General features: G+C 43.5%; 2 protein-coding genes across 2 annotated transcripts in view; both read right to left on the minus strand.

Moving 5' to 3' along the window:
• Grin3a (glutamate ionotropic receptor NMDA type subunit 3A) overlaps nt 1-16133 on the minus strand; it is a 188516-nt gene that overhangs the window by 14901 nt on the left and 157482 nt on the right. The gene's annotated exons all lie outside the window — the stretch shown is intronic.
• Ppp3r2 (protein phosphatase 3 regulatory subunit B, beta) lies at nt 1878-2390 on the minus strand. The gene has a single exon (XM_052175484.1). It carries the CDS (start codon nt 2388-2390, stop codon nt 1878-1880), a length of 513 nt encoding a protein of 170 aa, XP_052031444.1.

Below are 16133 nucleotides of genomic sequence, written 5' to 3' on the forward strand. Positions count from 1 at the left end.
GTCAAGGATTGAGGGTGCAAGGACTCCAGTCTCACCCCAGTGTCCTTTCCACACTGGTCTCACAGATGTGGGGAGAGGGAGAGGCAGAGAAGTCAGAAGAATGTACACATTTCATCCCTTTGGGTCCTCAGAATAAACTTAGATGGAAAGACACACAACAGTTAGGGGCTCATATTCACCTAACTAAAGAGCACTGTGGTTATACTGTTCTACCTGAACCCATACCCTGGGCTATTTGGCTCCCAAACTGTCTTAACTATTCCAAAATGGGTTTGATTCCACCATTACAGGGATGGCATTATTTGTGCAACCCAAATATATACTTTATGATGGAAAGGGAAGTATAGGGTCAGAGATTCCTATTCCTTGTGGATCTCAAGTAAAGTGTAATATAAAAAGTATTGCAGTATGCCTTGGAATAGATGGGCACCTTGCCAGTAACGAAATCTGTGGATTCCTGCTCCCCAAGATTAGTTGGCAGCTTCTTTAGAATATCACAATAAACTAGGAATAGCTAAAGGGTGTTCCTTGACTGGGTAAATGTAGTTAGAGTTTATTTCATTGTTCTGGCATTTGGGATCCCAGGTAGCTCATTATTGGGAGCAGTGTGTGAAGTGGTAGATGCTAGTGCATGGGCATACAGACCTCTTACACTTTGTGACTTGACGATAGTGTAGATCGCCTAAGGGACTCCAGAGAGCTAGTGACACATACGGGGATAAACTGTAGTGTTAAACAGACTCCAACAGAACAAGAGCTTGTTCCTTTCCATGCTGTGCCATCTAGCAGTGCTGACCTCAGGCCACAGACAAGAACTAAGAGACTTGATAAGAGAGTTGTGTAACATTATTTGTCTAGAATCAGCAAGTCACAGCACTTCCTAGGGTACTAGTTTAATGATTTGGGCATGAGGAACTGAGTTGGATGTTACAATAGGGAGAACCTTCCTGGGAGAAGACAGCTTCTCTGCTAGAGACCACATCCGATTCTCTAAAGCAAACCAAACTGATGTCACTAAATTTCATTTTGCACGGAATCTGTATTTCTCATCATCCTTAACAATAGCATTTCAGCATCGTGGGAAAGGGCACACCAGCCTGTATCTGCTCATCCCACCCTGTGTGGAAACAGACTCTCCCATTCTCCTCAGCTGGGGATGGGATGAAAGGACTCTTTCTGGGGAGGATGTTGCCCCATCTGACCAAAATTCTGCTTTTTCTGATCCTGAAATGCTGCAAAGCTGTTTAACCAAGTCTGGTGAGCTGGCTATTCGGTCCAGATTTAGCTGTTTTCACATGAACAGTGAGGCTACTTTCTGGTGGGCTGAAACACTGAGACAGAATCTCCCACTAATACTTCTATTCCTCAAACATACTCAGGGATTTCTGGGTGCATCCTGCTATAGAGTTATTTGTGCCCAGAGAGAGATATTAAAGGATACTAAGCAAAGATAAATATATTTTGGCTAGTTGTTACAACAGGATGTTGACAATCTGTTAAAAGTCTCAATGCCACAGGTAAATGAAAGCAGTTCCTAATACTCCATGAGAATTGCTGTCTTCTCTCACATACACAACCTTGAGAAAGAAAGGCGAAGATGAACATTTTCTTAGTTTTAAGCGTGCAAGTCTTGACCGTGTTCTCTAAAACAAAGAAAAGAGCATTTATAAGAATCATTTCAATTTCTGATTTCCCTCCCCGCTCCCCTGCTTTGTAGTCATTGAGAGTTGAAGTAATAACACTTCATGGGTGATAGCGGCAGAGAGAAACACTTCCGGGTTAGTCAGATAGACATCTGGGTATGGATCTTGAAATATCTTCAAAGAGAGAAAGCTAAATGTGTTGAGGGGAGCCCTTAAACAAAAATAAAACAAAACTCACACAAACAAGACCAATTTCTTGTGGATCTCCATGGTTTTGACCACGTCACTGAACTCTTCAAAGGATATCCGGCCATCACCATCCTTATCCAGGACCAAGATGCTTTTGTCCACCAGCTGCTGCAGCTGCCAGTCCTTGAGGTTGTTTCCCACCATCATCTTAAGCACCTGGAAGAGCTCCCCGTTGGAGATGAAGCCGTCATTATCCATGTCGTAGATTCTGAAGGCGAACCTTAGCTTCTGCTCCTCGTCACCCTTGACGCTGAACTGGGAGGTGCCCATGATGAACTCACGGAAGTCCACTTCCCCGTTGCCGTCTGTGTCGAAGATGTCGATCACTCGGCCCACCAGCGGATTCTGTTGCAGCTCAGGCAGCGACATGAACTCTTCTACGCTCAGGGAGCCCGATTTGTCCAAATCCATCTTCTTGAAGCTTCTGCCCAGCCTTTTAATCTCTTCGTGGTCAAAGTGGTTGCACATCTCAGAATAATAGCTGGCCTCATTTCCCATGGCGAGGTAGGAGGGCTGGCAAAGGCGGCGGAGGGAGGAGACTGCAGGGCAGACTGTGTTACCGTGTTACCGTTGGCCCGCGCAGCACGCGAGGGCGCGTGGAAGTCAGAGGTGGGCAGCAGGGAGGGAAGGCGACAGCGCAGGAAACAGAGGCTGGAGGGGACCGGGCGACAACCTGGGGCTACCCAAGCGAGGGATCACTCCAACTGGGCTGTCCTCCTTTCTAATGCAATTTCCCTTATAATTTCTATCTCTCCTGGAAATTATTTTCTCTTTTATCTCCCTTTCCCAAGAAATGTGAACCCCAAGGGAATTAGGGGCATATCTAGATAATTCCCATAGCTTGACAGACATTATATACATAACAGACATATGCTAAATGACTAGGTGAAGGGAGCACCACACCACTGCTTCTTTTGCAGGCCTGAGGCCTGGTGTAACTGCCAGATAAAATGACAGTTCCAGCACTGATATGAGGTGAATTGCCCATAATTCTCCCCGGGAGAAGCCGGACTGGCATCCACCTGGACCTTTTTCAGGACTCGAGGTTCAGGAGATTCTTAAGAAAACAGAATTTCTTACTCAGGTATAGAGACATCAATATACTCTTGAGAAATTAAAAAAAAAACAACTTATTAATTCAGAGCACTTTCAAAAAGAAATAAAAATCAGGGTTTCCTAGAACATGGCCTCTGTTGCTCTGTGATTTATCGCCCTGACTGTGGTCCGTCTGGTGCCCGGGGCTGGCTGTCCCACAGAGCACAGAGAGAGCTTCTGTAGAGTATCCCGGGAAGGTCTGTGTGTGCAGCTTACAGTATACACATTGTTCTCCCTCGCTTCCAGCCAAAATTAACCTTTCTTTTCTTTGGAGTGGCAACTCCAATTCTCAAAAATGTATAAAAAATACATGTAGTCCAAGAACAATCCAGTTTGAAGGATATTGGGAAAACTTCATGGAGGGGGGTGCTAAATCAAAATAAGGGAGGCAAACACTTCCAAAAAACCAAGGGGGTCATGTCTTAGGTTCTGTAGTTTAGACGAAGATCAGCTGAGAGGTTAACATGTGAAATTGCTGCACCTGAGCCACTGGACATTTGACCATTAGGTTTGGCCACTTAAAATATCCTCTGTAAAAAGATCATAATTGTGGTGGTTTGAATAAGGGTGTCGCGTTTGCCCTCCCCCATCCCCCCACATAATAGGCTTTGGCATTTGGATGCTTGGTCCCTAGTTGGTAACAGTGTTTTAGGGAGGTTTAGGAGGCGTGGCCTTGCTGGAGGAAGTTCCTCCCGCAGAGTTTTAGGTTTTGAAGACTTGTACCATCCCAGTTCGCTCTCTGGTTCCAGTTTGTCGCTCAGGGAAGCTTCCAGCTCCAGTGTCTATAGCTATACCTGCTTGTTGCTGTGACACTGATGGACTCTCAATCCTCTGAAAACAAAAGCCCCAGGTAAGAACCTCCTTCTCTAAGTTGCCTTTATCATGGTATTGATCACAGTGATAGAAAATCAACTAGGCATTAGTTAATGTTAAAGACTTTAAAAAAAATGTTTAATTGTGTGTACGTATGTGTAGGTATGTGCCTGTGAGCGGAGAGGCCTATGGAGGTGAGAAGGAGGCATTGGGTCCTCTGGAGCTGGAGTTACAGGGAATGGGGAGCCAGCTGATGTGGGTGCTGGGAACCAAATTCAGGTCCTCTGAAAGAACAGAGTGTTGGGCTGTCTCTTGAGTGCTTGCATTGGCTTTAGAAAAATAAAATACTCTTGGCCCAACCTAAGCTGTGATATTTTACTGGTGATGCATTTTGTCTTATTTGCCTGTTTTCTAGATGCTCAGAAAAATTAAAAGGGTATAGTTTGTGTAAAAAGGTTTTGAACTTGTAATGTTAAAGGAAATCACTAAGCTGTCAAAGTTCTGCATGTGGGAGACTGAGGCAGGAGGATTAGGCACTCTAATTCATTGTGTGTTACATAGCGTGACCATTTCAAGAAGGGGATGGGTAGAGATCACCTTAAATTATAAGATAATCTTTGCTGATCTCGAAATGCTACTCTCCCCGGCGCTCTGCTTAGTGTCCCTTTTAGAGTGCCAAAATTTTTCTAGATGTGTTGGGGGTGATGGGGTATGGATAGGCAAGCCCTGAAAGGACTTGATGTTAGTTTTATACTATGAACAGAAAATTGGGTTAATAGTACTTGGTGTAGGTTCATGTGGATTAGGGCTGAGGTTGGCTAGTATGTTCACTGCTGTTTTTATTAATCAATTATATTTTTATATACTCTGCTACTATAGGCAACATCTAAGATTGAGAAGAGTGTCTGGAAGGGGGCTGAAAAGATGGCTCAGTGGTTAAGAGCAGTGGCTGTTCTACCAGAAGACCCAGGTTCAATTCCCAGCACCAACATGGTGACTCACAACTGTCTAACTCCAGCTCCAGAAGATCCAACACCCTCACACAGACATACATGCAGGAAAAACACCAATTCACAATAAAATAAGAATAAACAAATCACTTAAAAAAAAACAGAGTGTCTGAAAGCCCTGGGCATGTTATCATAGATATACATTTATCAAACATTTGTTAGAAAAGAGCTATAAGAGATGCTAAGTCACCTGCACAGATGCTAAGTTTAGCGAATAACCTGGTGCATCTTCTGGTGTAGGTCACAGGATTATAGTGAGAACAACCTCTGACTTCAGCATCAGTATCAGGGGCAGCACAAATCTTTATCCAGAAAGTTCTAGTAAGAAGGTTGGGCCCATAAGTGGACAGACCTCTACCAGAGAATTGCAGACTAGGTTCCTTGAGACCTGAGTCAAGGAAGCAGCCCTGTGGCCACCGTACTTGTTCTGTTCTCAGTTCCCGTGCCACAGCAAAGGGGGGTGGGTCTTAGGAAAGGGTGTAGATCTGGTGGCTAAGACACAGAGGTAAAGTTAGGAAGTGGGTGACAAAGAGCTGTAGATAAGCTACAGCTAGAGTTGGTAGCCTTTCAGGACACATAGCCACATAGGCCTTCCCCTCCTACCTAAGCCTCCTTCTGCATCCAGCAGGGGAGGGGAGCACAAGGGCGTTGGGCATTGAGAGGTGCAGTGTGGGACGGCCTTCCGACGATAAGGAAGCAGACTCTAGGGCAAAAGCTATTTTCAGTTCCAGGCCCTGGAGAGGGGAATCTTCAAGTGTAGGCAAGGCAGTGGAAGATGTCAGCTTTATCGAATACGACCTGTATTCTTTCACTCAGCCAAAGAGGATGGACAATCACGTTGTCTGCTCAGGACCAAGCAGCGGATGAGACAGACAGATGAGACATGAGGTAGATCAGAATTGGTCTTCCTGGAGGGACCTGGACATGTCTGGTAGTCTGAATGAGAATGACTCCCAAAGGTCCATATGTTTGAATACTTGGTCTGGCCTCCCATAGATGCATCTGTATGAGTTCTTGTTTCCCAGTTTGGTGCAACTGTTCGATTAGGAGGAGTGGCCTTGTTGGAAGAGGTGTCACTGGAAGCAGGCTTGAGTTTTCAAAAGACTCATGCCACTTGCAGTATGGTGTCTGTCTCCTGCTTGTGGATCAAGATTCAGCTGGTCCTGCTGCCTGTGATTTTGGCTCTGACATCTTGAACTCTAACCTTCTGATATTGTAAGCTCAATTCAATTATGTTCTTTTATAAGTTGCCTTTGGCATGATGTTTTGTTACATCAATAGAAAAGTAACTAAGGTAACGGGATAGGGGTAGGGACTTCCAGTCGCTAACAGTGGCAAACAATTGGCTCTTATCATTCTTTGGGTGTGGCTCTTTATCCCACTCAGGAAAGATAAGGAGTCCATGCCAGACAATACCTCTGCCAAGCAAGACAGACCTAGGAGTCAAGACAGTTTCATTGTGTTAAAAATGATTGTATTTCATCATAAGGTGGGTGTGAACTAAAATAAGTTAAAAACAAACAAACAAACAAAAAAACAGAAAAGAAGGCGGAAGGAGGGAAGGCCAGGTGGACTTCAACGGTAGCTACGCTCTGCTACCGCAGCCCACTCCTCTGAGGGCTTCCCATCACTAACTTTGGGTCCTCAGTTCAGCCTTGGACGACTTCTCATTTCAGGCTTGTGGACCTCAACAATGGTCATCAGGCACCCACAGGTTCCTTACAGCCTTTTCCTGCATAGTTCTTTGATGTTTGTTGCTGGAAAGGAGCCACTAGTCAGCTGTAATCTGTGTGGGTTGCCAGGAGGCCGAAATGGTGCCTGTAATCCCAGAGCCAGGAAGGCAGAGAGGAGAGGATTCCTGAGGTGTGCTTGCCAGCCAGCCTAACCCACTAGGTGAGACTCTGTGTCACAAAACTAAGGTGGATGATTTTTGTTGCTCTATTTTTCCAACCCAATTACCGAGTAAAAGAAATTTCAACTCAGTCAGTAACAATACAAGCTACAAGCCTAGATTGGGCAGATCTCCCACTACACTACTCTATTTCCATCTATATTATCCCATATAACTTGCGGTTTTCCCAGGCCACTGAGCTTCTCTCCGTTGATCCACTGTAGCTTCTTCCCCTTCCCATCGATCCTTTTTTCCTCCCCCAAACCCTCAACTCCACCCACTTCCTCCTGCCTAATTGTTGGCTCGAGCCTTTATTTGAAAAGTTAAGGTGGGGAGAAGGTTCACAAGGCAATTCCTTGTCTGCAGCCCCTCCCAGGAAGTGCACTCCACTTCCCAGGAGTGGAATTAGCAAGCCCAGGTCTATCCACAACAGGTGCCGGAAGAATGACACCCCAGGTTGACATACTTGTATACACCTGACCACGCGTGAACATGTCTACTGCATGTGATTATTGTGATGGGCAGATCAAGGGGTATGTATATAGAGAAATGTTTTATGAGGAGAAATGCAGTCACGAGAATTAGCTGATTTTACGATTGGACAGACACTGTTGGGAAGATGGCACCACTGAATTTAAATGCTCCCAATATACAGAAGGATTCCTTTCGGTCCCTGCATTGTAGAGATTTCAGCACGTGGTGAAAGCTGGGATAGTCAGCCATGGTGAGGCTGGGTTCCCTGTTGCTCCACATTTCATAAACTCCGTAGTTCAGCACCATAATGGGACTCCGGCCATCGCTTCCATTTTCTCTAGCCATTCGTCATTTCTAGTCATTTTTACGGAAAACACCATTTGTTCCTTTTTCTGTGTATCACTGCGGAGTGTGTGGACTGTAGTAAATTAAAAAGCTTGATTGATTGATTCAGAAGAAACTGGAAACCCGATGGCACATCTGTTTTAACAAGGCATCTCTCCTTAGTTTCCTTTCTCCTCAAGGATTTTCAGATTAAGAGCTATGAGACGGTCACATGCATAAATAACTGACAAAAAATTGTAATGAAGCATGCACTTTGTCTTCCATGCCATTCAGCACGTCAGGACAACAGGCATCTGAGTAAGATGACACATGCTATTCGATTCCTAGAAACTTTGCAGGGAGTCCTTAGCCTCTCCTGGAAGTACTTCTTCTGGTGCGGCCTGGAGCCACACTTAACAGATCACTATATTGCTGTGAGCCACAGTGTTGTGTGAGGAACTGCAGTTTAAGTTGTAGCTTAGGCCCTGAGCTCAGACTCTCATCTGAGTATCTGGTTCTCATCAGCAAAGCAGGAAAGAAAGGATAAAGCTAGAGCTTTGTTGAAGGTGTATTGGTATACAGAGGATACTTTCCAAAGGGAAAATACTTAAAACACATCTAAAATAGTTGCAGCACACACACTGTGGGCACTCATGATAGTATCTATCTTGTCTCTTCCTTAAGTTTTTTTAATTAAAAATTCCTTTCTTTCTTCCTCCCTCCCTTCCTTGCTTCCTTTCTCTCTCTTCCTTTCTTCCTTCCTTTCTTCCATCTTAGCTTTCTTTCTTTCTTTCTTTCTTTCTTTCTTTCTTTCTTTCTTTCTTTCTTTCTTTCTTTCTTTCTTTCTTTCTTTCTTTCTTTCTTTCTTTCTTTCTTCCTTCCTTCCTTCCTTCCTTCCTTCCTTCCTTCTTTCCTTCCTTCCTTCTGTCTGTTTTTTCTTTATCTCTTTCTTTCTTTGCTATGACTTATGCCTTTTATTTTATTTGAATGTCAAGCTTAAATTCATTCAACACATCCTACATGCTGGCTGTGTGCCACATAATGGGCTTTCTGTAGTTAAGATGGCACAGACCCTGGCAAAGACCCTAAGTATTGCCACTAAGAAATCTAGTTTAATGAGCACAATTTAAGAGTGTAACACTATTTGCTTTTATATTTATTATCTTTTATATACTTTTATATTTATTATCTATTTTTGTCAGGAGCCATCTAGGGAAGGCTAAGGCTAGAAGGTAGCCTTTCTGGAAGTGCCCCCCCCCCTTTTTTTTGGCATGGCCTCAGATGAGTGAGCTCTGAGAGGCAAGGTCCCAAGAGACTTCACCTCATGATTGCTTCTTGCTGCTGATATGCCTTTCCCATCACTATCATGTATCCTAACAATTCCTGGGCATCAGACCACCCTATTGGGCAGATTTCCTGCAGATCAACATAAAGATGAACTTTCATGAATTAATGGTGTTTAGATGAACTAAAGATTTTTATAAAATTCCTGATTTGATTCAAATAATCTTAGAAAGAAAGTTTAAGAGGTGGTTTTGGTTGTTTTGCTAGAAAGATGTATTAAAGTTAGAATCAAGAATAAAATGTGCCCACTCCTCATAAATAGCAAGTCTACATAATAAGAAATATATGTCTTATTTCAATATAAAGTCTACATAATAAGAAATACAATGAGCTTTCATAATTATACTAAAAAGAGAAATAGGCTTGGGACAAATTTGTGATCAAGGAAAAAGTATTCATTTTAGGTCAGCTCCAATGATGAAGCCACAGGTGTGTATTATGATAAGACATAATCATATGAAACTGTGGCTTTGAACTTATAATGAGCTTATGGAATGAAACACTGCTTTGAACTTAATATCAACATGCTTTTGTAACACCCATTTTTGTGCAACATTTATCTATGAGGCAATTTTCTAAGAACTTTTGAATATAAAAAGGCTAGAGAAAAGAAATAAAGATGATGGATTGGTGGCTTGGGGTAGGGGTGGGGGTCTCTGCTCCATCCATGCATCCAAATGTATTTATGTCTGTCTGTTTGTTTGTATGTATGTGTGTAGGTATATGTGTATGTATGTAACAATTTATGCACATTTGTGGAGTTGATTGAGACAGGTGGCTAAAGTATGTATGTGTGTGAATGTGTGTGTATCTGTGCATGTTTGCCTGTTTAAAGGGTTTTAATTTTTGTCCTATCCTTCCTATCTGGTTCACAAAGTGTTAACCAACCTGTTCAGTGAGGTTTTCCTGACTGTCTTGTCAGAGATAGGAGCAATAAATCCTTTACCTACCTCCCCATGTGAAGCAACAGCTGTTAGGCTGTCTGAAGCCATGGCCTCTGGCCCCAGAAGGACGAAGAATTGAGGAGAGCAAATATTATTACTACTAAACAACTTTTGCTTTTGCCAAAAAAGTTTTGCACCTCTCTGTACTCTGCTGACACCCCACCCCCTCAGCTACTTTCCAGAGAGAACAGCTCAGGCAGGCTCCCTGGCATATATTTGAGAGAGGATTAGAAATCATATGCTTGGCTTTCTTTTGTCATTCTGGGAAAGTTTTTAATATAAGTTCTGACATATATAGTTTTAAATTAAGGTTTTTGCTACTTAACAATTCCCTGACCTCTAGCAGAATTAAGTATTTGATTCACAGTATTTGGAAAGGGATGGTGATTGCTGACTCATAGATTCATTCCCCAGAGTAACTGAGAGAGGGCATGAAGAGCAGGCTCAACACCTAGCACAGAATTGGTAGAAGTGATAATTTCCGCCTACGGTGTACTTGCCTGAATATTCGAATAGACTATCAGAAAACCAATGGCTACTTGAATATATGTATGCATCTACAGATGCAAGTATTTCCTGAGCAGCTAATGGGTGGGACAAATGCAACAGTGGCCTGGGTGGAGGATGGATATCAAGAAAAATGATCACACCCTGAGACACAACGGAGCCTCTATGCTGTGCATTATAGGTGAGAGATGTCTGGTACCCAGAGAGTCCATTCAAAAGGAAACTTTTATTGGGAAAGTGATCCTAGAGTGGAAATCTCGAGGAGTAGAAGAGGTTAAGTTGATGCTCTTGGAATAGGTGGGCACTGCAAACAGAAGGAACCCCACTGCAAAGGCACTGGAGCAAGGGCAACAGGTAGGTATCGGGGACCTAAAGAAGACCACAAATCTAGAGCAGGAAGGTGAAGGGACAGCAATGGCATCAGGTGGACTGGAATGAAGTCGAAGAAAAGTCAGTGCTTATTCAGTTATTTCTTATGAGTACATTGATCATGTTTCAATGTACAAAGCACTGACGACATCCAGAGGCCATCCCTGTTCAGAGAGACTATGGACTCCTAAATGAATTAAAACATAAGATCAAAGATAAAAAATGAAAGATACCATTAAAGGAGTGAAGTGTTCTTTTTTTCTGGTAATAAACAGGCAATTCTTTTTTTTTTTTGTCTTTGTTACAAGGTATGTTCAATCCTGCTGGGCACAAGGCAGACAAGTGTCACAGCTACAGACGTGGGAAACTGGATGTCATCCAGGTGCCTTTGAATGCGTTGACTTTTAGTGCTGGAACTGGAGTCCCAAATAAAGAAGCTGGCATGCGGGGGGGGGGGGGGGCGCTGGAGAGATGGCTCAATGGTTAAGAGCACTGACTGCTCTTCCAAAGGTCCTGAGTTCAAATCCCAGCAACCACATGGTGGCTCACAACCATCCATAAAGAGATCTGAAGCTTTCTTCTGGTGTGTCTGAAGACAGCTACAGTGTACTTAGATATAATAATAAATAAATCTTAAAAAAAAAAGTTTAAAAGAAGTTGGCATGCTCCCTCTGAAACCTGCAGGGCCATTCTTCTCTGGGCTGTTCTTCTTCAGAGGCCCAACTATTGAGACACAGTGGAAACTTCCAGAGGTAGGTGCCCATGGGAGGTCTCCTCACCAGGGAGAGCATTCTTAAAGGAGGTAGTGATATCTCACTCTCTTTATCCTACTTGTATCTCAATGTGAAGCAAACAGACACATTCCCCATCCTACTATGCCTACAGACCCCAAAGCAATAGTGTTACCCCATGATGGACTAAAAGATTCCCAAACTGCAAGTTCAAGTAAAGTTTTTTCTGTAACAAGATGACCGCCTTAGGTGTCTTGTCACAGCCATGCCAACCGGACAGTTGACAGCTGTTTAAATCCCATCTCACCTCCTCGCCCTCCATGCTTCCTGGTCATTCGTCTTCTGATAAGGATACTAGGCATACCGTGTTTGGGGCCCACCTCCATATACCGTAAGTAAATATCAAGTTATGTTTCACATATGGATTTGTATCCTATGTGCAAACCAGATCATCTTCTGAGGTACTGTGGTTAGGCCCTGAGGAATGCGACATCCCTTTGGAGAAAACAGTACACTCCGCAGCTCTAGGCATGGATTGCAATTGTCTGGAAGGACAGAGGTAGGAGTAGTGGTGACACTGCTCCGAATGGGACAGCCCCAGCCTCCTAGGCCGACAGCTCTATTCTTAGATGTTTGCAGGCAGACATCCTTGTTAAGGGCTCCAAGTCTCCCCCAAAACATTGTTTTCTTGTCTTATATATCCCCCAAATTCCAGTCACTCAAACTGCTCACACGGGGAAGAAGTGCTCTTAGGACCCTAACAGGCTGACCCATTCTGCCACTACTCCATGAGGATCATGCATTCCTGAGAGGCAAAGCTATGGTTTTTTTCTGGTATTTTGTAATACCTCACTTTAGCCACTAGATGGCATTCGTCCCCTACCTCCACACTTTGCTTTCTTCAAGCTGGAATCTCCAGAACCTGCAAGTAGATGCGGGAGGAGTCCTCCTCATAGGAGATGCCCCACAGGCTTCAGTGCATGGAAATCCGGAAAAAAAGGAAGGAAGGCTGTCTCTCACAACAGCTCTAATCAGGCTGAGCACCGTTCAGACCTGCTAGTTGCATAGTAAATGAAATTTCATAAATATTCATTAGTTCAAGGGATTTAGGAGAAAAGCAGGAACTACTAACAGTATGTGGTCTTGGGTGTAATTTATGCCTGAGCCTCTCTGGAATGCAAAAGAGGAGACCCTTATTCCACAAGATCTGTTTATTCGCTCATTAGTGAGGTGAAGATACTTGCCAGATTGCCTTTCCTTGTATCAGAATCCAAACTACACTAACCAGAAAGCAGCAGAGGAATAGCACTGTCTTTCTGCTGATGTCAGGTGAGGGAAGAAAACCCTGAATTGTGGGCTGAAGGCTTTTCCCCAGAGCAGTGTCTGTAACAGGTGTTAATGTCTCTCTAGAAGTGTTTTAAGTGCTATTGTTTGTGTGTAAGTGCTATATGGTTTGTATAACCTTTCTTCTTGTATTCTTATGGAAACAAGGATGCAGAATTGCAAAGAAGGGAAAGAAACAACGGTACCCGTAATATAAAAGTGTGCTCATACTCTACATACTCTTCCTGGGTAGCCTAGACTGGCTTCAGATTCATGATGCCCCCGACTCAGTCCCTGATTCTAGGATTATAGGCCTCTCCAACCACCATAGATCTTACTCAGGGAAAGAACATTGATTAGGCCACACACCTCCACAGTTTTATTAAATAGACTGCACACATTGAAGCAAGCCCTATTACATCCTTGGCTTTAAGGGGGGAAAGTCCTGAGTTTTAAGTGTTAATTGAATTTATTCATTACATTTACTTGTTTACCTGTGGTTGTGCCTGTGGAATGCACACATGCCAAAGCATACACCTGGGGGTCAGAGGACAACCCATGGAAGTCTGATCTCTCCCTCTGCCATGCTCCAAGGTCCAGGGAGGGAACTCGGGTCATCAGGCTTGGCAGTTGCCAGGGACAAATGGCCATCTCTGGTGCCAGTTAGCACACCAAAGTGCACGCTGGCCTCAGGCTTACTCAGTATCACAACTGCCTGTGGCTCCTCTCAGCCCATCTCATCCCTGCCGCAAACTTCTCCAGCTCAAGGGCTTCACCCTCCTCCCCCCTTCCCATCCCCGTGTAACTCTGCCCTTGGCTCATGTATCCTCTTTGTCTGCCTCTCTTAGACTCTTCTTTTTTGCTTCTCTCTCTTGGTCCTATGTATGTATGCATGTATGTATGTATGTATGCATGCATGTATGTATGTATGCATGCATTTATAATCTATCTATGCATCTATATATGTATGTATATATGCATCTATCTATCTATCTATCTATCTATCTATCTATCTATCTATGTCCTCTCATGGCCCGGTATAGTCTGCTAGCCAGGTTTAATTTACTGCTTTCTCTCTTCTCTGATCTGGACTCTTCCAGATGGCTCTGGCTGTATTCTGTCTTATAGCTACAATAAAAACTTTCCCCTCAATGGACCTTGGAGCAGTTGTGTCCTCAGTTTATACATCTGGTGCCAAAACTCCCAGTCATACAGCAGCAAGTACTGTAACCCACTGAGCAATTGTGATGGTTCCCAGACCTGAAATTTTATAAGTTGTCTGGCTTACTTAAGGCCACAGTAGTAAGCCGGGAGTCCACTGTGATGTAGTAGTCCCTGTCAGAGCTGAAGTCTTTGTTATTTGAGACTGTGCTCTGCATGAAGCCTGCAACAATGGGTGTTCCTGCCTTAAGGAGGTAACAAGGAATCCATACAACAGAATATAGGAAAGGTTAAAGACATGTGATTTGCTTGTGAGTTTAGCTGTGTGTCTATTTACCATGTGGACTGGCGGAAGTGCCCCCTTGCAATATTAGAATCCTAAGGCCTGCCTAAGTGAGTGATATTATTTGGAGGTAGGCATGCTTATTGTTTTGTGCTTCCAATGTATCACTTCTACCTTGCCTGCATAGTTTTTTTTTTTCCTCCCCAGAGGTATCACCTCCTTTGACAAGGCAGCTTTGATTCTTTCTGGATTTTCTGTGATTTGTGACCTTATTTTTGTTACTATTCCCACATGTCTTCCTCAGTCCCTGCGGCCATGCAGGATATGGAATCTCTCTCTCTCTCTCTCTCTGTGTGTGTGTGTGTGTGTGTGTGTGTGCGTGCGCATGTGTGTGCCTGTGTGTTTGTCTCTCTCTCTCTGTCTCTGTCTGTCTCTCTCTCTTTCTCTCTTCCATCTCTCATCTCTGTACTCATTTCTGTTCCCATACTGGTTGAACCCACAGAACCTGGCACACGGGTTCAACATGTGTGTGCTGATAGACAGACAGATCAGTGGATGCATGAGTGAATGTCTGGGTTTGTTTCAGAAGCTGGCCAGGGAAGGGGAAGCTTTTCCCAGACTACTTTCTTCCCGCCAGGTTCAGCTTTACATTATGAAAGGACACAAGCACAGCTACCTGGATAAGTTCCACCTGACCTTATGCTTGGCTTAAATATTAAACCTAATTACTTAGGCTATTACAAAGGACATACTTAGCTGGCAAGGTGGCTCCCTACATGCTCAGGTTTTCAATTTAAAGCAATCCACAGTCATTAGCTCTTTCCCTCACTATAACTTTCAACAGGTTGACCAGCAGACAGATATTTTAAATTGAAATGGGAAGGGGAAGAGATGAGAGAGGCAGAAGGGTGCTGAAATGTGACCTCCCTGTCAAGAACAGAAAACACGGCTCTAAAACCCACCTTTGACCGTCTCAATCATTGCTTTTACATTGTTAATATATTAAAGATTAACTGACATGGATGCTTGGAGATGTGACTTGTGGGATCTCCTTTGACTTTCAATGTGTAGTTGGCTGCATTGGTTTCTTTTCTCATTGCTGTGATCAAATGCCTGGCAGCTTAATGCAGAACGGGTTTATTTTGCCTCACAGTTGGAGGGATGCAGCCCATTATGGTGGAGAAGGCCTAGTGGCAGTGGGCAGATGCAGCTCTTCCCACTGCTTGTGCAGTCAGAAAATGGGGCCAGAGCACAAAATCACAAGGCTTGTTCCTAGTAGTGTGTTTCTTCCAGGAAAGCTCTACCTCTTCAAAGTTTTACAACGTCCAAAATAGTACCACCAGCTAGAGACCCAGTGAACAAATGCAAGAGCTCACAGGGGACACTTTACATTCAAACGGTAACTTCGATTAACCCTTCTTTCTCTTTCCAAAAGCTGACAGAAGGACAATGGATCTGCTGAGGGAAAACTAGACTTTTGTATAGTTTTTCTTGGCGAGCAAATACTAATAATTTAGTGGTTATTAGCATAAACAAATGCACATGGTTTGTGGCTTTGGGAAATTAGTTTGGGATACTAGCTATCTTAGTATCTTCTCTTTGTTCCTGCTTCTCCAGTCTTTAGCTGGTTAAGCCAGGATTCCTCTGACAATTCTCATAAGAAACTATTGCTTTTGTTTTGTTTTGTTTTTTGTTTTTGATACACTATATGGATCTTTTATTTAAGATGAGGAAACCAGTTCCGAGAAGTTGCAGATGTCACATAATTGGCTCGTGGCAGAATCCAGACAAATCTCTGTCCATATTCAGCACCTTCCACATGTCATGACATCATGCACATCATCTCTTACTCCTAAGCTGGAAGCACAATAACATTTGTGTTTTCAGGGGGAAGCAACTCAGAGAGGTGAAGTAATTTGTGTTTGTGACATCTTAATGCACCTTTTTTGATGAGGCTATTTCAATACCTTGG

This window comes from Apodemus sylvaticus, chromosome 3 (assembly GCF_947179515.1).
Source record: "Apodemus sylvaticus chromosome 3, mApoSyl1.1, whole genome shotgun sequence".
In the NCBI taxonomy this organism is placed as follows: Eukaryota; Metazoa; Chordata; class Mammalia; order Rodentia; family Muridae; genus Apodemus; species Apodemus sylvaticus.

Bases quoted from the DNA above. Each gene is read 5' to 3' on its own strand.
- Ppp3r2 (XM_052175484.1), bottom strand. From the start codon at position 2,390: ATGGGAAATGAGGCCAGCTATTATTCTGAGATGTGCAACCACTTTGAC.